The sequence below is a fragment of the Pristiophorus japonicus genome, chromosome 16, assembly GCF_044704955.1.
Source record: "Pristiophorus japonicus isolate sPriJap1 chromosome 16, sPriJap1.hap1, whole genome shotgun sequence".
Classification (NCBI taxonomy): domain Eukaryota; kingdom Metazoa; phylum Chordata; class Chondrichthyes; family Pristiophoridae; genus Pristiophorus; species Pristiophorus japonicus.
This window is the reverse complement of record NC_091992.1, coordinates 75,805,191-75,828,597: the sequence shown is the minus strand read 5'-3', so window position 1 is coordinate 75,828,597 and position 23,407 is coordinate 75,805,191. Positions and strand designations below refer to the sequence as shown.

At 50.6% G+C, this 23,407-nt stretch overlaps 1 protein-coding gene across 3 annotated transcripts in view; it reads left to right on the top strand.

Moving 5' to 3' along the window:
* The window catches only part of LOC139226602 (ras-related protein Rab-37-like), a 261,132-nt gene that overhangs the window by 193,555 nt on the left and 44,170 nt on the right, over positions 1-23,407 (top strand). For all 3 annotated transcript variants that reach the window (XM_070857461.1, XM_070857463.1, XM_070857462.1), the window contains 3 exons: positions 11,179-11,220; positions 18,682-18,748; positions 21,722-21,774. In XM_070857461.1, coding sequence (XP_070713562.1) covers positions 11,179-11,220; positions 18,682-18,748; positions 21,722-21,774 — 162 coding nt within the window. The remainder of the gene's footprint in view (positions 1-11,178; positions 11,221-18,681; positions 18,749-21,721; positions 21,775-23,407) is intronic.

Here is a 23,407-nt window from a genome sequence, read left to right as displayed (position 1 = left end):
TCTCAGCCCCTGGTGTTTGGGATGAGTCACTGCAGTCTCTCAGCCGCTGGTGTTTGGGATGAATCACTGCGATCTCTCAGCCTCTGGTGTATGGGATGAGTCACTGCGGTCTCTCTGCCCCTGGTGTTTGGAATGAGTCACTGCGGTCTCTCTGCCCCTGGGGTTTGGAATGAGTCACTGCAGTCTCTCTACCTCTGGTGTTTGGGATGGATGGACCGTCGGTCTAGCAATTCCTATGTTCCGACCTTAGTCCTTCCATCATCCTGCGCTGTTTCATGTCTCAGCTGAAATCTCACTGTGGTGATGTTTTTGTGTGGGTCACCTTTGTGTGACTCCACCACAATCCCAACTTCCAGCACAATATCCCCCATGGCCGAATAGCTCACTGATACCCTTCTCATCTGCTGTTCATTTTCTGTTGGGGGAGGGGGGCCAATCGTAGCCCACCGTTTACTGGCATCTCTCTCCCAGCTTCATCACTCTCTCTCCTCTCCATTTATATCGGTTCTGCCTTCACAGGAACAGAGAGAGTCTTGGCTCAGTGGTCTCATTCCAACAGTTTGTTCAGACATGTAGGCCTGCGTGTTTCTTGTCTTGTGATGTCTGGGTGGTATATATGTCGGGATAATAGGTATTCGTGTCAATGCCTGTCTGCACCTGTCCTATTGACTGCTTTCAGTGGATCTTTCTTTCTCTCTCTCTCTCCCTCTCTCTCTCTCTCTCTCTCTCTGTCTCTGTCTCTGTCTCTGTCTCTCACTCTCACACTCTCTCTCACACTCTCTCTCTTTCTCTTTCTCTTTCTCGCTCTCTCTCTCTCTTTCTTTTCTTTCTAGTGGGGTAATGTTTATCTGCTGGGACCTCTCTATGCACTTGTTTGGACCAGTTCCCTATGTGTGAGCTGTGTTTGCATTGCCTTATTCTGACTTCTGCACTGTGTTTTTGTTCCTTGTTCCTCATTCCCTGGGTGTCAGCTGTGGCTCATTGGGCAGTACACTCGCCTCTGAGTCCAAAAGTTGTGGGTTCAAATCCCATTCCAGGGACTTGGACACATAAATTTAGGCTGAAATTCCCAGTGCAGTGCTGAGGGAGCACTGCACTGTCAGAGATGCCGTCTTTCAAATAAGACATTAAACCGAGGCCCTGACTGCCCTCTTAGGTGGACGTAAAAGATCCCATAGCACTGTTTTGATGTCCTGGGGCCAATATTTATTTCTCAATCAACATATCAAATAAACAGATTATCTGATCATTATTACATTGCTGTTTGTGGGAGCTTGCTGGGCTCAAATTGGCTGCTGCGTTTCCCACATTACAACAGTGACTACACTCCAAAAGTACTTCATTGGCTGTAAAGCGCTTTGAGACATCCAGTGGTCGTGAAAGGCGCTATAGAGATGCAAGTCTTATTTATTTATTGATCTCTCCCTAAGTATCACTTTGATCATGTGACAATCGCCACTTTCTCTTTTCAGAGTAAGTCTGATATTTTGATCACTCCTTCCGTCAAATTATTGAGATTCCGGGGCACCAGCAGGCTTCAAATTCCCTCCTTTCCCCCTGAATACACGGTTCACAAACGGGTTCATTGACAGGCAGACAATAAAATCAACATGCTGCGGGGCGGTACAGTCCCGACAGCCCCGGGGTTCCATTCCCACTCTGTGCCCCACGCTGGGGCACCATGCTTGGCCTCAGTGCCCTTATGGTAGGGACGAGAACATTAGCCAGGGTTCTTGCTCACAGTCACTGCCTGGTAGCCCCTTCTGGTATGTGTGCGTGTGGGAGAAACACGCATGCGTTCACACACACGCACACGCACACACACAAATACATGTGCATATGCACACACACGTGCACACACAGACACGCAGTCACATACGCACATGCACACATGCACGCAAACACATGCACGCAAATACATGCACACACGCGCGCACACTTGCACGCAAGCACATGTAAACACACGCACACACTCGTGCACACACAGGCGCAAACATTCACACACAAACACATGTAAACAAACACGCACGCACACACGATCACACACACCCTGTGACTCAGTGGAGAGTAAAATTGCGTGGGGTGTAAAGCGAGTGTCCGACTGGAACCAGTCCCGCTCCCGCCGGGCAGATTAGGTTAGCGTGTGTACAGGGTGAGGACAGGATCTGGCTTGGCCGTCCCACCCTCCATCCCCAACGATCTAGCCGAGCGACACTCACTGACTTGGGTGAGCTTTCGGATGGTTGCTGGTCCTGGTGGGACCTGGAGCCTGGCCACGTCCCAAGCCCTTCACGGAGCGATGGGGGGGGGGGGGAATAAATCGACTCGAGGATAGACAATTAACGGGGGTGATCCTGTAACCTGCTCACCTGTCGGTACTCGGCCCACGGGCAAGGCAGGGTTAAGCGGTGCTGATGAGCTGACACCAGATCACCATGACAACTGAGGGTAAGGCCCAGGCAGAAGGTTTAACCTTTCCACACAACGTCACTTCGCAAACAAGTGTCGGCAATTGAGCATAAGCACAAGGATCGCAGACAGGCCTAAAAATAACATAAGCAATGCAGCGTGCCGTGATTGATCTCGAACCCATGCTGTTATTTGCTTACATGTTGCTTAAAGGGCCCTCCCACGTCCCCAACCTGTTCGCAGTGGTCATACACTGGCAGCAGAGTGAACACTGTCCCCCACAGCCTGGAACAGGGGTTCAGTGGCTGGGCAAGTGGGGGAGGGAGGGCTGATATGTCCAGCCTTGACCGGGTAGATGCAGGGAGGATGTTTTCTCTGGCTGGAGAGACCAGAACCAGGGGTCACAGTCTCAGGATAAGGGGTCGGCCATTTAGGACTGAGATGAGGAGAAACTTCTTCACTCAGAGGGTGGTGAACCTGTGGAATTCTCTGCCTCAGAGGGATGTGGAGGCTCAGTCCTTGAGTATATTCAAGACAGAGATCGATAGGTTTTTGGATATTAAGGGAATCAAGGGATGTGGTGATAAAGCAGGAAAGTGGAGTTGAGGTAGATCAGCCATGATCTTACTGAATGGCGGAGCAGGCTCGAGGGGCCGAATGGCCAACTCCTGCTCCTATTTCTTATGTTCTTATGACTCCTGACTGCGGAGGACAACGACGGGCTGGAAGGTGATTTCGGGCCTGTGAACACAGCCTTGTTACGAGGCCTGAGCTGGAGTATTGCTGACATGAGTTACCGCTCAGCATCACTGTAGCTGATGAGCGGGGGAAGACAGTGGACTGTGAGCAGTGGGGGGACTCTGTCCCCCTAGGGTGGATAGTTCCTGGCCACTGTCTCAGGCTGAGCTATGCTGCAACCTCGGCGTCCCATGTGACCCTGAGAGGAGCTTCCAACTGTGATATCTTTAGACACCACTCCATAAACACACACACTTACAAGATGGCTACGACCAGAACTGTGTCACATGACCTTGCCACATGACAAGGTCCCACATAAGAGATTAGTGTACAAAATTAAAGCACATGGGATTGGGGGTAATGTATTGACGTGGATAGAGAACTGGTTGGCAGTCAGGAAGCAAAGAGTGGCAGACAGTGACTAGTGGGGTACCGCAAAGTTCAGTGCTGGGACCCCAGCTATTTACAATATACATTAATGATTTAGACGAAGGAATTGAATGTAATATCTCCAAGTTTGCAGATGACATTAAGCTGGGTGGCAGTGTGAGCTGTGAGGAGAATGCTAAGAGGCTGCAGGGTGACTTGGACAAGTTAGGTGAGTGGGCAAATGCACGGCAGATGTAGTATAATGTGAATAAACGTGAGATTATCCACTTTGGTGGCAAAAACAGGAAGGCAGATTATTATCTGAATGGTGACAGATTAGTAAAAGGGGAGGTGCAACGAGACCTGGATGTCATGGTATATCAGTCATTGAAAATAGGCATGCAGGTACAGCAGGCAATTAAGAAAGCAAATGGCATGTTGACCTTCATTGCGAGAGGATTTGAATATAGGAGCAGGGAGGTCTTGCTGCAGTTGTACAGGGCCTTGGTGAGACCACACCTTGAGTATTGTGTACAGTTTTTGTCTCCTAATCTAAGGAAGGACGTGTTTGGTATTGAGGGAGTGCAGCGAAGTTTCACCAGACTGATTCCCGGGATGGCAGGACTGACATATGAAGAAAGACTGGATCGACTAGGCTTATATTCACTGAAATTTAGAAGAATGAGAGGGGATCTCATATAAAAATCTGACGGGTTTAGACAGGTTAGATGCAGGAAGAATTTTCCCAATGTTGGGGAAGTCCAGAACCAAGGGTCACAGTCTAAGGATAAGGGGTAAGACATATAGGACCGAGATGAGGAGAAACTTCTTCACTCAGAGAATTGTGAACCTGTGGAATTCTCTGTCACAGAGAGTTGTTGATGCCAGTTCATTGGATGTATTCAAGAGGGAGTTGGATATGGCCCTTGTGGCTAAAGGAATCTGGGTGTATGGAGAGAAGACAGAAGTGGGGTACTGAAGTTGCATGATCAGCCACGATTATATTGAATTGTGGTGCAGGCTCGAAGGGTCGAATGGTCTGCTCCTGCACCTATTTTCTGTTTCTATGTTTATTGTTATTACATTAGTAGTCCACTAGGTGGAGCTCTATCACACTGACCCCACATCACCTCCATCACCAAACCCACCTATTTCCACCTCCGTAATATCATCCGGCTCCACCCCTTGCCTCAGCTCATCCGCTGCTGAAACCCTCATCCACGCCTTTGTCACCTCTAGACTCGATTATTCCAATATGACTCCCAGGTGTAGGATTCGTAACATGAGGCATACAGGAAAAAAAAATCGAATATAAAATAGCTGAAGTTCAAAAAACATGGGTTTATTTCCAGACAGAGCCTCAAGGTGTTAGCTGCGGTTCAGTGGGCAGCACATTCGCCTTTGAGTCATAAGGTTGTGGGTTCAAGTCCCACTCCAGAGACTTAAGCTCAAAAATCTAGGCTGACACTCCCAGTGCAGTGCTGAGGGAGTGCCTCACTGTCGGAGGGGCAGTGCTGAGGGAGTGCCGCACTGTCGGAGGGGCAGTGCTGAGGGAGTGCCGCACTGTCGGAGGGGCAGTGCTGAGGGAGTGCCGCACTGTCGGAGGGGCAGTGCTGAGGGAGTGCCGCACTGTCGGAGGGGCAGTGCTGAGGGAGCGCCGCACTGTCGGAGGGGCAGTGCTGAGGGAGCGCTGCATTGTCGGAGGGGCAGTACTGAGGGAGTGCTGCACTGTCGGAGGTGCCGTCTTTCGGATGAGATGGTAAACCGAGTCCCCGTCTGCTCTCTCAAGTGGACGTAAAAGATCCCATAGCACTATTTCAAAGAGCAGGGGAGTTATCCCCCGTGTTCTGGCCAATATTTATCCCTCAATCAACATAACAAAAACAGATGATCTGATCATTATCACATCGCTGTTTGTGTGAGCTTGCTGGTTGCAAATTGCCTGCTGCGTTTCCCACATTACACCAGTGACCACACTTCAAAAGCACTTTATTGGCTGTAAAGCATTTTGAGGTATCTTGAAGATATGGAAGGCACTATAGAATTGCAAGTCTTTCTTTCTCTGGTGTTGGTTAATTCAGAATTTAGGAACCACGTCTGTATTTTGAGAGGAAAAGGTTTCATTGACTTGACTATGAGTCAAAAAAAACGAATTGACTTGAAGGTCAGTGATGAAGTGTTTTCCTGCACTCCTGGTATCGTGACATTTGACACCTCAGTAACTCAGAATAGCAAGAGGCTGCAAATGAACTTCCTCTTCGAGTGCCAGCTCACATTCGCCGCTGCTTAATCGAGGTAACCTCTGACCTTCTGCCTGTTTCATCTGCTGCTGTTAAATGGCTCGGGGTCTGTGATTGTTCTGTTGAATGGGGAGCAATGGGATTCTCATTCATCTCCAGCACCTTTATGAAAATTGTGACATTTCAGAGCAGAAACTATTACCTTAATTGATTCACTGACTCACACTGCGGGGATCACAAAAGGCTAAATCCTTCATTGTTCATTTCACTGAAGTCATTAACACCCTGCACTTTCTCTACTGTCTGTGACAGTGCTGCATGCTCATTCCTGCCACATGTGCATGCTCTCAGTGTTTAATGTCTACAGAGCAGACAGACAGACAGGACGGAGCACCCAGCACCCAGGCCAGCCAGGACGGAGCACCCAGCACCCAGGCCAGTCAGGACGGAGCACCCAGCACCCAGGCCAGTCAGGACGGAGCACCCAGCACCCAGCACCCAGGCCAGACAGGACAGAGCACCCAGCACCCAGGCCAGACAGGACAGAGCACCCAGCACCCGGGCCAGACAGGATAGAGCACCCAGCACCCGGGCCAGACAGGATAGAGCACCCAGCAGCCGGGCCAGACAGGATAGAGCACCCAGCACCCGTGCCAGACAGGATAGAGCACCCAGCACCCGGGCCAGACAGGATAGAGCACCCAGCACCCGGGCCAGACAGGACAGAGCACCCAGCACCCAGGCCAGACAGGACAGAGCACCCAGCACCCAGGTCAGACAGGACGGAGCCTCCAGCACCCGGGCCAGACAGGACAGAGCACCCAGCACCCGGGCCAGACAGGACAGAAGCTCGGATCAAAGAAACAAGTGAAGAAACAGGAAAGATGCCCGAGATAGTTTTATGAACTCTCTGGGGGTGAATTCCCGTAGGAATCGCCCTCTCATCCACCCTAACATTGGTGAAGATTGACGGAAACTGGGCAGAAAATGGCAGTTGCGTCGTGTTTGTGGGGTCAGAGGCCAAACTTCCATGCAAATAACCGCAGTGATGGTGAAAACTCGATGGAATTCCCCTCCAAGTGCAAAAGCTGTGCCTTTTAGGGAGCAGGAGCTGGCTGGTGTAACACGAGAAAGACTGAACCATAAACGAACTTTGATCACTCCGCCACAATCCCCACTTCCACCACAATGTCTCCCATAGTTAAATAGCCCACTGACCAATTCCTATGTCTGTCATGTATTTGCTTCATGGGTTCTTTGCTTAAGAATTCATAGCAACGCATTGCTATTAAGAACTAGTTGGTTTATTAACAAAGGTTTAACAATCACACTACACATTACCAGTTCATCCACCAGGCTCACAACCACCTGCCTCATCGTTTATCCCCCAAACCCAACTGGCTGGGGTTTTATTGAGTCTTGTGAACATCACGTGACTGGCTAAGCCACTCCCAACTCAACAGCTCAACAACTATTTTAAGTTGAACATTAATACAAGTGCCCCATGATTAAAGGGGCACTAAACCAACAAATAAACAAATTAAACTTTTGGCATTAAATAAATCAAATTAAAATTCGGTTGCCGGGGGTGATGCACTCCAGTCCCTCCGGCGCCCACCTCTCGCGGAAGGCCGCGAGCGTACTGGTGGACACTGCATGCTCCATCTCCAGGGACACCCTGGCTCGGATGTAAGCGCGGAAGAGAGGCAGGCAGTCAGGCTGAACGACCCCCTCGACCGCCCGCTGCCTAGACCGGCTGATGGTACCCTTGGCCATGCCCAGGAGCAGTCCTACGAGGAGGCCCTCAGACCTACCCGCTCCCCTCCGCACAGGGTGCCCAAAGATCAGGAGTGTGGGACTGAAGTGCAATCAGAATTTGAGGAGCAGCCCCTTTAACTAATGGAACAGGGGCTGCAACCTCACACACTCCATAAAAACATGGAACACGGGCTCCTCCAGACCGCAGAACAGACTTAAGAACTTATTGCAAGGAACTGCTCTGTGCAACACCCTCCAGGCCAAGTCCCCAATAAATAGGGAGAGGACACAAACCTGTGACCAAACTCACAGGTACGTACATTACAATGTTCATCCGAAGAGCGCAGCAGTCAGCATGGACCTAGAGTTATGTCTCACAAACGTGCTCAGATTCTGTAGCTAAACTAGTTGAACACGGTCAATGATACAGGACGATCAGTGGTACAGTGCAGTCAATGGTACAGTGCAGTCAGTGCTACAGGAGGGTCAGTGGTAAAGGACAGTCAATGGTACAGTATGGTCAACGGTACAGTGCGGTCAGTGGTACAGGAGGGTCAATGGTACAGTGCGGTCAATGGTACAGTGCGGTCAATGGTACAGGAGGGTCAATGGTACAGGAGGGTCAGTGGTACAGGAGAGTCAGTGGTACAGGAGGGTCAGTGGTACAGGACGGTCAATGGTACAGGAGGGTCAATGGTACAGGAGGGTCAGTGGTACAGTGCGGTCAGTGGTACAGGAGGGTCAGTGGTACAGGAGGGTCAGTGGTACAGGACGGTCAGTGGTACAGGAGGGTCAGTGGTACAGTACAGTCAGTGGTACAGGAGGGTCAATGGTACTGGAGGGTCAGTGGTACAAGACGGTCAATGGTACAGGAGGGTCAGTGGTACAGGAGGGTCAGTGGTACAGTGCGGTCAGTGGTACAGGAGGGTCAGTGGTACAGTGCAGTCAGTGGTACAGGACGGTCAGTGGTACAGGACGGTCAATGGTACAGGATGGTCAGTGGTACAGGACAGTCAATGGTACAGGACGGTCAGTGGTACAGGAGGGTCAGTGGTACAGGAGGGTCAATGGTGCAGGATGGTCAATGGTACAGGAGGGTCAGTGCTACAGGATGGTCAATGGTACAGTGCGGTCAGTGGTACAGGACGGTCAGTGGTACAGGACAGTCAATGGTACAGGAGGGTCAATGGTACAGGAGGGTCAGTGGTACAGGAGGGTCAGTGGTACAGGAGGGTCAGTGGTACAGGAGGGTCAGTGGTACAGGAGGGTCAATGGTACAGGAGGGTCAGTGGTACAGGACGGTCAATGGTACAGGAGGGTCAGTGGTACAGGAGGGTCAGTGGTACAGTGCGGACAGTGGAACTGTTTGGCCAATGATCATCTTCTTCGACTGTCCCTCGGAGCCGGGGACGACCTGCTTCCACACTTAAATGAGTTCTAAGGTGACTGATGAAATCAATGCGGGCCAGGTCCAGAACTTCATTTTAAAGGGTGGAAGATGCCTGTATGTGAATTTGTTTAATGTCAGGTGGCCGTTGCACACCAGCCACCACACGGGCTTTACAAAGCACGGTCTTAGTCCAATGACAAGGGGATCCAAAACAACTGGAGACCAGGCTTTGCTGCATGGGCCTCACACACACACATATTCCGACTAACCACCTCCCTCCTTCAGGTCCTCTCTCCCTGTTTTTCAGCTCGTGTATCTGCCCATAGAATACTGACAGCGAACCCCGGCCCCCGGCCCCCGGCTCCAGCTCCAGCGCGCTGCTCTCCATGCACAGGCAGTGCTGCGCCTTTCCACGCTCTCTCCAACCGCTCGCGCTTTGGTGGTTAGTTACCGCACCTATACCGGCCTCGTGTCCCGACCTCACTGCTGGCCTCTTAATGCAATTACTGCTATCCTGACTCACGAACAGCGATCCAGAAGGAAACTTCTGCAGAAATTATCAATGAATTAAAGCACCAGTGTGTCTTTTAATTAGGTTTATTGTCTAAACTGACTATTGCTTTAATTTTGTAAAGAGGCACCAGTAAATGGGGGGATAGGGGAGGGGCACCAGTAAATGGGGGGATAGAGGAGGGGCACCAGTAAATGGGGGATAGGGGAGGGGCACCAGTAAATGGGGGATAGGGGAGGGGCACCAGTAAATGGGGGGATAACGAGGAGGGGCAGCAGTAAATGGGAGGATAGGGGCGGGGCAGCAGTAATTGGGGGATAGGTGAGGGGCACCAGTAAATGGGGGGATAGCGAGAAGGGGCAGCGGTAAATAGCAGGCGGGGGGGGTGAATGGGGGAGTGGTGAGGGCACCGTAAATGGGGCCAACTTGCAATGATGTTTGTGAGTGAAAGAAGGTCAGATATTTTCGTGGGTTAAAAATAGAAATAAGGAACGTTGCCTGATGGCTGAGTTGATAAATGTCAATGGTACAGGACGGTCAGTGGTACAGGACGGTCAGTAGTACAGGACGGTCAATGGTACAGGAGGGTCAGTGGTACAGGACGGTCAATGGTGCAGGACGGTCAGTAGTACAGGAGGGTCAGTGCTACAGGACGGTCAGTGGTACAGGACGGTCAGTGGTACAGGACGGTCAATGGTACAGGATGGTCAATGGTACAGGAGGGTCAGTGCTACATGACGGTCAATGGTACAGGACGGTCAGTGGTACAGGATGGTCAATGGTACAGGACGGTCAGTGGTACAGTGCGGTCAGTGGTACAGGACGGTCAGTGGTACAGGACGGTCAATGGTACAGGAGGGTCAGTGGTACAGGACGGTCAATGGTACAGGATGGTCAATGGTACAGGACGGTCAATGGTACAGGAGGGTCAGTGCTACAGGACGGTCAATGGTACAGGACGGTCAGTGGTACAGGAGGGTCAGTGGTACAGGACGGTCAATGGTACAGGAGGGTCAGTGGTACAGGATGGTCAATGGTACAGGACGGTCAGTGGTACAGGACGGTCAGTGGTACAGGAGGGTCAATGGTACAGGATGGTCAATGGTACAGGAGGGTCAGTGGTACAGAACAGTCAATGGTACAGGACGGTCAATGGTACAGGAGGGTCAGTGGTACAGGACGGTCAGTGGTACAGGACGGTCAGTGGTACAGGACGGTCAGTGGTACAGGACGGTCAGTGGTACAGGAGGGTCAATGGTACAGGATGGTCAATGGTACAGGACGGTCAGTGGTACAGGAGGGTCAGTGGTACAGGAGGGTCAATGGTGCAGGATGGTCAATGGTACAGGAGGGTCAGTGCTACAGGATGGTCAATGGTACAGTGCGGTCAGTGGTACAGGACGGTCAGTGGTACAGGACAGTCAATGGTACAGGAGGGTCAATGGTACAGGAGGGTCAATGGTACAGGAGGGTCAGTGGTACAGGAGGGTCAGTGGTACAGGAGGGTCAGTGGTACAGGATAGTCAATGGTACAGGAGAGTCAGTGGTACAGGAGGGTCAGTGGTACAGGAGGGTCAATAGTACAGGAGGGTCAATAGTACAGGAGGGTCAATGGCGTGCTAACAATATGTGGGCCTCAATGATTGTTTATGTGTGTTGTTTTGCTTGACACTAGTCGTTGGTGGTGTGCTGACAGAGGCCTGTTCCCTCTGCGTACTACGCTCACTCCTCAGTGCTCATCAGTTTTTCTCCTTGTTTTACAGAATAAGGTGGTGCTTGTGGACGGGGTCAAGGTCAAGTTACAGGTCAGTCCATTGTGGCAACAGCTGGAGTGGCACCGGCGCGAATCACCGGACAGCGGCCTATCAAACAAACATCAATTCCCTTTGTATTTCACAGCAGTTCCCAATCTCTGCGGCTTATTAACAGTCAGTCAAACCTAACGAGGACAGCATTGTAATCCATTGAATTAAACCATTGGAATACTCTTTGCACCCTTACATACTCCGGGGACCCCCTGTAAATATTGACACACTCCCAGGGACTCCCTATAAATACTGACACATTCCCGGGGACCCCGTGTAAATACTGACACATTCCCGGAGACCCCGTGTAAATACTGACACACTCCCGGGGACCCCCTGTAAATACTGACAAACTACCGGGGACCCCCTGTAAATACTGACACACTCCCGGGGACCCCCTGTAAATACTGACACACTCCCGGGGACCCCGTGTAAATACTGACACATTCCCGGGGACCCCGTGTAAATACTGACACATTCCCGGGGACCCCGTGTAAATACTGACATTCCCGGGGACCCCCTGTAAATACTGACAAACTCCCGGGGACCCCCTGTAAATACTGACAAACTCCCAGAGACCCCCTGTAAATACTGACAAACTCCCGGGGACCCCCTGTAAATACTGACGCATTCCCGGGGACCCCTTTTAAATACTGACACACTCCAGGGTACCCCCTGCAAATACCGACACACTCCCAGGGACCCCCTGTAAATACTGACACACTCCCGGGAACCCCCTGTAAATACTGACACACACTCCCCGGGGACCCCCTGTAAATACTGACACACTCCCGGGTACCCACTGTAAATACCAACACACTCCCGGGGACCCCCTGTAAATACTGACACACTCCCGGGGACCCCCTGTAAATACTATCACACTCCCAGGGACTCCCTATAAATACTGACACATTCCCGGGGACCCCCTGTAAATACTGACAAACTCCCGGGGACCCCCCTGTAAATATTGACGCATTCCCGGGGACCCCCTGTAAATACTGACACACTCCCGGGTACCCCCTGTAAATACTGATGCATTCCTGGGGACCCCCTGTAAATACTAACACACTTCCGGGGACCCCCTGTAAATACTGACACACTCACGGGGACCCCCTGTAAATACTGACACACTCCCAGAGATCCCCTGTAAATACCGACACACTCCCGGGGACCCCCTGTAAATACTGACACACTCCCAAGAGACCCACTGTAAATACTGACACGCTCCCGGGGACCAGTCAGCTAAGAAATATGCGTGTGCGTTAAAATATGCAGGGGATTGTTCAGATGAGGCTGATTCAAAATCTCACTCCGGGTATCCGTTAGCTTATTTATAAATCCCCCGAACCCCTCGATTAAATTCCAGACCAATGGGTCACTAATGTCCTTCAGGGAGGGAGGCAGCCTGTCCTACCCAGTCTGACCTACATGTGACTCCAGACCTCCACTATGTGGTTGCCTCTTAATGGCCCTCCGGGCAATTCGAGATGGGCAGCGAATACTGCCCGGCCAGTGTCGTCCATATTCCAAGAACCACTTAAAAACCACAATTAGACCCGGGTTATTTCCACATGTATAAGTGGGTTTGTTTCTCCTCGCCCCTCCCTACCTCTGTAATCTCGTTCAGCCTCACAACCCCAAGAGATGTCTGCACGCTTCTAATTCTGCCCTCTTGAGCATTCCTGATTTCAATCAATCATTGGTGGCCGTGCCTTCTGTGGCCTGGGCCCCAAGCTCTGGAACACCCTCCCTAAACCTCTCTGCCTCTTTACCTCTCTTTCATAAGTATTGTGTTCCTAACACAGATGAGACTGCACACAGGGAGGTTAAAGTAACAGTGACCTCAGTCTTTAACAAAACATTCCAGAGTGAGCAACAGGCCTTAGGGGTCGGCTTATATACAGTGCTCCCAAGGGATGCTGGGATCCCTTGGGACTTCAGGGGATACACTTCCTGGTGGCGGAATATGGGAGTGCATGTTTTACAGATACACAACATCACTCCTCACCTCAAAGTCAAAGTGAAAACTATTTACAAGGTGAGGCGGTCGGGAGCCTTTCTTTCCCTGGTGGACCACCTCGGTACAAATGTCTGTTCTGGTGTGTTGGCTGTGCCCTCGCTGGGCTGGCGTGTTGTTGGCCCTGCAGGGCTGCTAGGTGAGCCTGGCCTTACTGGGCTGTTGGGTGTGATGGGTTCGATTTCCTGGTCCGGCGTGGTGTCGTTGATCCTTTGGGTGTGTGTTGTGGGCTCGAAAAAAGTGGTGTCTGCTTTGCGTTGTTCAGGGCAGTCTGTGAACTGCAGCCTCGTTTGGTCCAGGTGCTTTCTGCAAATTTGTCCATTGTCTAGTTTGACTACAAACACCCTATTCCCTTCTTTAGCTATCACCGTGCCTGCGATCCACTTGGGACCATGTCCATAGTTTAGCACATACACAGGGTCATTCAGATCAATTTCCCGTGACACAGTGGCGCGACCATCGTTTACATTTTGTTGTTGCCGCCTGCTCTCTACCTGATCATGCAGGTTGGGGTGAACCAGCGAGAGTCTGGTTTTAAGTGTCCTTTTCATGAGTAGCTCAGCCGGGGGCACCCCTGTGAGCGAGTGGGGTCTCGTGCGGTAGCTGAGCAGTACTCGGGACAGGCGGGTTTGGAGTGAGCCTTCTGTGACTCGTTTAAGGCTCTGTTTGATTGTTTGTACTGCCCGCTCTGCCTGCCCATTGGAGGCTGGTTTAAACGGGGCCGAGGTGACATGTTTGATCCCATTGAGGTTCATGAATGCTTTAAATTCAGCACTGGTGAAACATGGCCCGTTGTCACTGACCTGTATGTCAGGCAGGCCGTGGGTGGCAAACATGGCCCTCAGGCTTTCAATGGTGATGGTGGCAGTGCTTCCCGAAATTATTTCACATTCAATCCAGTTTGAAAAAGCATCCACCACCACCAGGAACATTTTACCGAGAAACGGGCCCGCATAGTCGACATGGATCCTCGACCATGGTCTGGAGGGCCAGGACCACAAACTTAGTGGTGCCTCTCTGGGCATGTTGCTCAACTGAGCACACACGCTGCATTGCCGTACGCAGGACTCTAAGTCAGAGTTGATACCGGGCCACCACACGTGGGATCTGGCTATCACTTTCATCATTACTATACCCGGGTGTGTGCTGTGGAGATCCGAGATGAATGTCTCCCTGCCCTTTTTTGAGGGTAGCACTACGTGGTTACCCCACAACAGGCAGTCTGCCTGAATGGACAGCTCGTCCTTTCGCCGCTGGAACGGCTTGATTGGTTCTTGCATTTCAACGGGGATGCTGGCCCAGCTCCCATGCAGTACACAGTTTTTTACTCGGGACAGCAGAGGATCTTGGCTGGTCCAAGTTCTAATCTGGCGGGCCATGACAGGTGATTTATCATTTTCAAACGCTTCCATGACCATCAACAAGTCTGCGGGCTGCACCACCATCAGCAAGTTTGCAGGCTGCGCCATTTCCACCCCCGTGGTGGGCAATGGTAGCCGACTGAGAGCATCCGCACAGTTCTTGGTGCCTGGCCTATGGCGGATGGTATAGTTATACACTGATAGCGCGAGTGCCCACCTTTGTATGCGGGCTGAGGCATTAGTATTTATCCCCTTGTTTTCAGCGAACAGGGATGTGAGGGGCTTGTGATCGGTTTCCAGCTCAAATTTGAGGCCAAACAGGTATTGATGCATTTTCTTTACCCCAAACACACACGCTAATGCCTTTTTCTCAATCATGCTGTAGGCTCTCTCAGCCTTAGGCAAGCTCCTGGATGCATAGGTGACAGGTTGCAACTTCCCCGCAACGTTAGCTTGTTGTAATACACACCCGACTCCGTACGACGACACGTCACATGCTAGCACAAGTCTTTTACACGGGTTATACGATACAAGCAGCTTGTTGGAACATAAAATGTTTCTGGCTTTCTCAAAAGCAATTACTTGTTTTTTTTCCCCAGACCCTGTTCTCATCTTTGCGCAATAACACATGTAGGGGCTCTAAAAGGGTGCTTAACCCCGGTAAGAATTTACTAAAATAGTTGAGGAGTCCCAGGAACGACCGCAGCTCCGTGACGTTCTGTGGCCTGGGTGCATTCCTGATAGCCTCTGTCTTGGCGTCTGTGAGCCGGATGCCATCCGCCACGATCTTTCTCCCCAAAAACTCCACTTCTGTTGCCATGAAGACGCATTTCGACCTCTTCAGCCGCAGCCCTACGCGATCCAGTCGCTGGAGGACCTCCTCCAGGTTTTGCAGGTGCTCGGCGGTGTCCCGACCCATGACCAATATGTCCTAAAAGACCACCGTGTGTGGTACCGACTTGAGTAGGCTCTCCGTGTTTCTCTGGAAGATCGCTGCAACCGACCAAATTCCAAATGGGCATCCAAATGTTGTAGATGAACAGCCGCTTGTGCGTATTGATGCAGGTGAGGCCCTTCGAAGACTTCTCCAGCTCCTGCGTCATGTAGGCCGAAGTCAGTCAAGCTTGGTGAACGTCTTGCCTCCTTCCAGCGTCGCAAATAGGTCGTCTGCCTTAGGTAACGGGTATTGGTCCTGCAGCGAGAAACGATTAATAGTTACTTTATAATCGCCGCAAATCCTGACCGTGCCATCACTTTTGAACACTGGAACAATCGGGCTGGCCCACTCGCTGAATTTCACTGGGGTGGTGATGCCCTCGCGTTGCAGCCTGTCCAGCTCGATTTCCACTTCTTCATCATGTGAGGTACCGCTCGCGCCTTGTGGTGAATGGGTCATGCCTCTGGGACCAAGTGGATCCGCACCTTCGCCCCGGAAAAGTTTCCAATGCCTGGCTCAAAAAGAGAAGGAAATTTGTGAAGAACCTGGGGACATTAGGCCTTATCGACATGTGATAGCGCTCGGATGTCATCCCAGTTCCAGGCGATTTTGCCCAGCCAGCTCCTTCCAAGCAGTGTGGGGCCATCGTCTGGGACAATCCAGAGTGGCAGTTCATGCACCGTGCCTTCGTAGGTGACCTTGACCATGGCGCTGCCCAGGACAGTGATAAGCTCTTTGGTGTACGTTCTTAGTTTCGTGTGGATGGGGCTCAGGGCTGGGCTGAATGCTTTGTTGCACCACAGTCTCTCAAACATCTTTTTACTTATGATGGATTGGCTAGCGCCAGTGTCCAGTTCCACGGCCAAGGGTAAGCCATTCAATTTTACGTTTAGCATTATAGGTGGACATTTCGTTGAAAATGTGTGCACCCCATGTACTTCAGCATCTGCCTCCTCTCTCTGAGGCTCGAAATTGCTTTGATCCACCATGGACCGATCTTCCTCTGCCATGTGGTGGTTAGCAGGTTTTGCAGAGCTTGCAGCTCGTTTGCAAGCTCATTGGAAGTGCCCCATTGTTACACAGCTTTTGCAAACATACCCTTTGAAGTGGCATGAATAGGATGAATGGAAGCCTCCACAACGCCAACAAGGTGTGAATTGCCTTGCATTCATCCTTTGTTGGGGACTCTGAGTCATCTGGGTCACCTGAGGCCTGCTGGCAGTTGCAGATTCGTGGGTTCTGCCCTGTACATTTCTGCTCGCAAACACAGTTCCAGTTAATTTATGAACATTGCTAGCACTTGTGTGCTGATAGATTTGTTTGGTGTTATCACTGGTGGACATAAACGCCTGTGCTATCGTAATGGCCTTACTGAGGGTCGGTGTCTCTACAGTCAAAAGTTTTCGTCGGATGGTCTCGTGGCCAACGCCCAGTACAAAAAAGTCTCTGAGAATTTCCTCCTGGTAGCCATCAAACTCACATTGGCCTGCAAGTCGCCTTAGCTCAGCGACGTAGCTCGCCGCGTCCTGACCCTCAGATCGCTGGCACGTGTAGAACCGATACCTCACCATCACCATTGTCTCTCTCGGGTTAAGATGCTCCAAACCAGTGTACACAGCTCCTCATACGACTTTTCTGTGGGTTTCACCGGAGCCAGAAGATTCTTCATAAGGCTGTAGGTCGGTGCCCCGCAGGCTGTGAGGAGGACCGCTCTCCTTTTTGCAGCGCTTCCTTCTCCATCCAGCTCATTGGCTACAAAGTACTGGTCTAGCCGTTCGACATAGGCTTCCCAGTCCTCACCCTCCGAGAACTTCTCCAGGATGCCCACAGTTTGCTCCATCTTTGCGTTGGATTCGTATTCTCGTCGCAAGTTATTGTGTTCCTAACACAGATGAGGCTGCACACAGGGAGGTTAAAGTAACAGTGACCTCAGTCTTTAATAAGACACTCCAGAGGAACAGGTCTTAGGGGCCGGCTTATATACAGTGCTCCCAAGGGATGCTGGGATCCCTTGGGACTTCAGGAGATGAGCTCCCTGATGGCGGAGCATGGGAGTGCATGCTTTACAGATACACAACAATAAGAACACAAGAAATAGGAACAGGAGTAGGCCATATGGCCTCTCGAGCCTGCTCCGCCATGGCTGATCCGATCATGGACTCAGGTCCACTTCCCTGCCCACTCCCTATAACCCCTTAATCCCTTCTCGGTAAGAAACTGTCTATCTCTGTCTTAAATTTATTCAATGTCCCAGCTTCCACAGCTCTCTGAGGCAGTGAATTCCACAGATTTACAACCCTCTGAGAGAAGAAATTCCTCCTCATCTCAGTTTTAAATGGACGGCCCCTTTTTGTAAGATCATGCCCTCTAGTTCTAGTCTCCCCTATCAGTGGAAACATCCTCTCTGCATCCACCTTGTCAAGCCCACTCATAATCTTATACGTTTCGATAAGATCACCTCTCATTCTGCTGAATTCCAATGGGTAGAAGCCCAACCTCCTCAACCTTTCCTCATAAGTCAACCTCCGCATCTCTGGAATCAACCTAGTGAACCTTCTCTGAACTGCCTCCAAAGCAAGTATATCCTTTCGTAAATATGGAAACCAAAACTGCACGCAGTATTCCAGGTGTGGCCTCAGCAATACCTTGTATAACTTCCCTGCTTTTATACTGCATCCCCTTTGCAATAAAAGCCAAGATTCCATTGGCCTTTCCTCCTTTAAGATACTCCTTAAAACCTACCTCTTTGACCAAGCTTTTGGTCACCTGCCCTAATTTCTTCTCGGTGTCAGGTTTATCTGTTTTGTCTTGCAACACTGCTATGAAGCACCTTGGGACGTTTTACTACAATAAAGGCGCTATATAAATACAAGTTGCTGTGTGTTTTACACGCACATGCTCCATCTTTATAAAGGAATCCAAGAGGATTTAATGTGCATGAGGTGGCAGTACTGTCCGGGTGGGTGGAAGGAAACACAAAATGGCACATTCCCAAGATCCCAGCTCGGTTAGACTGACGTACCCCGCTCCCAGTACCCGTCGCGCGTGCGTTCACCTTGCGTTGCGCGGTTATTTTCGGCGAGGGTTGAGCGACAAGTAAATGAAAGAAAGAGAGAGACCACTCTGCTTTTTGTTTCTATCTCCAGATCTGGGACACGGCTGGGCAGGAACGATTCCGCAGTGTCACCCACGCCTATTACAGAGACGCACAAGGTAGGGACGCTGCTGATGGGAGTGAAGCAACGATCAGTCCAGGCTGGGCCAGGCCCCGAGCTCTCTCTGTCTCACTGCCGGAGCTGACCTTGAGCCAGCCCAGTCCCCAGGGCTCCCATTAACTTCCCATCTTAAGCAATTGATTTCAGTTTTAAAGCTGAGCACTGAAATCTCTGGCCTGTCAGAGGCTGAGAATGTGAGCTGAGTAGCAGGCCCGGCTGACAACCACTAACAAACAAGGGTGAGGACAGTCTGTCAGGAAAGGATCAACAGGCTGGGTCTCTTTCCTCTTGGAAAAAAGAAGGCTGAGGCATGGCCTAATAGAGGCCTTTAAAATCATGAAAGGTTTTGATAGAGTGGATACAGAGAGAATATTTCCATTTGTGGGCAAGAGAAGATCTACAGGCCATCAATATAAGATAGTCGGCAAAAAATCCAACAGGGAAATTCAGTAAAAAACGTCTTTACCCAGAGAGTGGTGAGAATGTGGAACTCGCTGCCACAGGGAGTGGATGAAGCGAATAGTATCGATGCATTTAAGGGGCGGTTGAATAAACATATGAGGAAGAAGGGAATAGCGGGTTATGCTGATAGATTTAGACGCGGAAAGACAGGAGGAGGCTCAAGTGGCATAAACGCCAGCATGGACTGGTTGTGCCAAATGGTCTGTCACTGTGCTGAATGTAATCCTATCTAGATTTGGATTTTTTTGTAGTCAGCTAGCGAGCGAGAGCTTGTTAACATTTTCTTGTATTAATGTGGCAGTAAAGATTTAAATGTAACATGATGGTTAGGTATAATATATCATCATCATCATAGGCAGTCCCTCAAATCGAGGATGACTGTCATAAAGTTCACAGGTGTTTCAATGAAGGACCTAATATTCCAGATCCCGAACTCCAATTGAAGGGTGGAAGATGCCTGTGCCTGGATTTTTTTTAACGTGTGGTGGCCGTTGCACACCAGCCACCACACGGGCTTGACAGAGCTAGGTCTTGCTCCAGTGGCAAGGGTTAACCAAGACAACTGGAGACCTGCTCTGCTGCACGGACCGAGTGCGCACACATATCGCAGTGTGGGCTGGCTCGTGCTGCCCCTCGGCCCTCGCCTCTTCTGGGCCCCGAACTCGCGCCTCTCCTGGGCCCCGATCTCGTCCGTCTACAATCTCTCGCCTTTGCTTCGCCCCGACCTTGCTGCTCCTGCTGTATCTGCCCACGCTCCAATCACTGACCTGGATCTTGGTGAATTCACTCTTCACTGCCGTTGCTCTCCTGCTCCAGCACGTGCTGCTCCCTGGAGCGGTATTCCGCCACGCTGCTCCTTCCGCTCCCCGGCCTGCTCCGATGGTGCATACACGGATAATGATTCCAGGCCTCCACACTGGCCCTTAGCAACCATTCCAGGCCCACACCAGCTCTGAGCAACCATTCCAAGCCCACACCGGCCCTTAGCAACCAATCTAGGTCTAAACATGGGCTCTTAGCAACCATTCCAGGGCCACACCGGCCCTTAGCAAACCAATCTAGGTCTAAACATGGGCACTTAGCAACCATTCCAGGCCCACACCAGCCCTTAGCAACCATTCCAGGCATAAACACTGGCCCATAGCAACCATTCCAGTCCTAAAACAGCAGCCCATAGCAACCATTCCAGGCCTCCACACCAGTGTTCAGCAATAGCTCCAAGACTTCCTCCCCCCCCCCCGCCCCCCCCTCCACTCCCCCCCCGGCCTCTCCCAATCCCCCACCACCTCCAGTCCTGGACAACAGCTCCAGGACCACTCATTAACCAAGAACAACCCAGCCACAGCTTGCTACACACTTCCCCTTGCCTCAACCAGGCACCTGGATGTCTTCAGGCTCCCCGCAAGGATTTTCAGTAGGCCCTGATCACCCGCTCCAAGTTTTTCCACAGAGGCAGTCAAGAACTGAATGCAAATCCAGGGAAGATATGCCTGCTAATTCACATTTAATTTGTTTGAGGATGGGTCTCATTCAAGTGGTTTTCCCCCTCCTTTTCCAAGCACTTTTGTCCGTTGCCCTCTCCTAAGGCACTGACTGATTGCCGGTCACCCTCTGTACCTTACCTATGTGCCCATTCTTGATGTGTGGGCATAGACAGTCCATGCCAATCAGCTATTTGACATCAGGGGCATCACATCCTGATTCTGCCCTTGCCTGACCTCCATTTTCTGGAAGGAGGTCATTGGCTGGTGATCAGGAGTTGGAGCACTAGTGGATATTATTTGGCTCCCTACCCTGGGTGTTGAAGCCAATTGTCAGCTCCTTATGGAAGGCCTGGTTGAAATCTGCAGTCCAGTGATGTAGGATGGAACTGGCTAGGTCCCAATGGCTTAGCTACTCCCTACCCAACTCAGCTGAGCTCCTTGACTTGATAAGACAAGAATTTAGCCTGCCTCTTCCAAATAGTTACCATGATGTTCACAAGACTCAATAAAACCCCAGCCAGTTGGGTTCAGGGGGATCCACGATGAGGCAGGTGGTTGTGAGCCTGGTGGATGAACTGGTAATGTGTAGTGTGATTGTTAAACGTTTTGCTAATAAACCAACTAGTTCTTAATAGCAATGTGTTGCTATGAATTTTTAAGCAAAGAATCCACGAAGCAAATACATCACAACAGCTGAAGCCACAGCCGCCAGTGGTGGTGCGATGGAAATCAGGGATGCTCAAGAGCCCAGCGTTGGAGGAGTGCGGAGATCACGGCGGGTCGTAGGGCTGGAGATGGTTACAGAGATATCGAGGGGACAAGGCCATGGAGCGATTTGGAAACAAGGATTGGAATTTTGCGGGACCGGGAGCCAATGTGGGTTTGCGAGCACATACAGCTGGAAATTGTGAAGGCTTGGTTAGATGATGTTGATGGGGGTGGATGGAAGTGTATGGTAGTTACACGGTGTGAGGGTTGGTGATTGGCCTTTGGTTGGACTTTAAACTGTTGCTCTCTCTTTGCAGCGCTCCTGTTGCTGTATGACATCACGAACAAGTCATCGTTTGACAACATTAGGGTAAGATGCTTCCAATTTCATGATTCTGAGGTGAATAGATTTGGGGAACTCAAACGGTGGACTGATCCCGTGTTAATGTTGCGATAAAACAATCCATTTTACCATTTTTATTCCATTGCCCAATCTCCTCACCGTGTTCAAAACTCATCGCTGTAATATATATAAGTGGTTAAGCTTGTTTGTAAATATGGTAAAATAAGTCCATATTTTTTGTTATGTATAACCATGCAAGTTATGTATGATTGTTTGTTACACTTCTCCCTCCTTAATGAAGAAGTAATTGTGATATATATAACTCCACCCACTGGACTACTGTGGCATTGCAGCCAGTGCTGTTTACAAGAATAAACAGCTCAAGTCACCTGAAAGGCTTCCTGAAGTTATCAGCCATCTTGTTTGTGTTTGTGAGGACGTACTGAAAACAGAACAATCGCACCATCTCCTACTCTAACTAGGTGTCAGCCGTGGCTGAGTGGGCAGCACTCTCACCTCTGAGCCAGGAGATTATGTGTTCATAGACCCACTCCAGAGATTCAAGCCCATAATGAGGGAGCACTGCACTGTTGGAGGTGCCATCTTTTGGACGAGACGTTAAACTGTCTGCCCTCTCAAGTGGACATAATAGATCCCATGGCAGTATTTCGAAGAAGAGCTGGGGAGTTCTCCCCGGTGTCCTGGGGCCAATATTTAACCCTCATCTACTCATTGGAATTCAGAAGATTGAGAGGTGATCTTATCGAAACATTTAAAATAATGAAAGGGATAGACAAGATAGAGGCAGAGAGGTTGTTTCCACTGGTAGGGGAGACTAGAACTAGGGGGCACAGCCTCAAAATACGGGGGAGCCAATTTAAAACCGAGTTGAGAAGTAATTTCTTCTCCCAGAGGGTTGTGAATCTGTGGAATTCTCTGCCCAAGGAAGCAGTTGAGGCTAGCTCATTGAATGTATTCAAATCACAGATGGATAGATTTTTAACCAATAAGGGAATTAAGGGTTACGGGGAGCGGGCGGGTAAGTGGAGCTGAGTCCACGGCCAGATCAGCCGTGATCTTGTTGAATGGCAGAGCAGGCTCGAGGGGCTAGATGGCCTACTCCTGTTCCTAATTCTTATGTTCTTATGTTCTTATGTTCTTATGTGAGGACTGGGAAGCATATGTCGAATGGCTAGACCAGTACTTTGTAGCCAACGAGCTGGACGGAGAAGGAAGCGCTGCAAAAAGGAGAGCGGTCCTCCTCACGGTCTGCAGGGCACTGACCTACAGCCTCATGAAGAATCTTCTGGCTCCGGTGAAACCCACAGATAAGTCATATGAGGAGCTGTGTATACTGGTTCCGGAGCATCTTAACCCGAGGGAGAGCTTGCTGATGGCGAGGTATCGGTTCTACACGTGCCAGCGATCTGAAGGCCAGGACGTGGCGAGCTACGTCGCCGAGCTAAGGCGACTTGCAGGACAATGTCAGTTTGATGGCTACCTGGAGCAAATGCTCAGAGACTTTCTGTACTGGCCGTTGGCCATGAGACCATCCTACAAAAACTCTTGACTGTAGAGACACCGACCCTCAGTAAGGCCATTGCGATAACACAGGCGTTTATGTCCAGCAGTGATGACACCAAACAAATCTATCAGCACA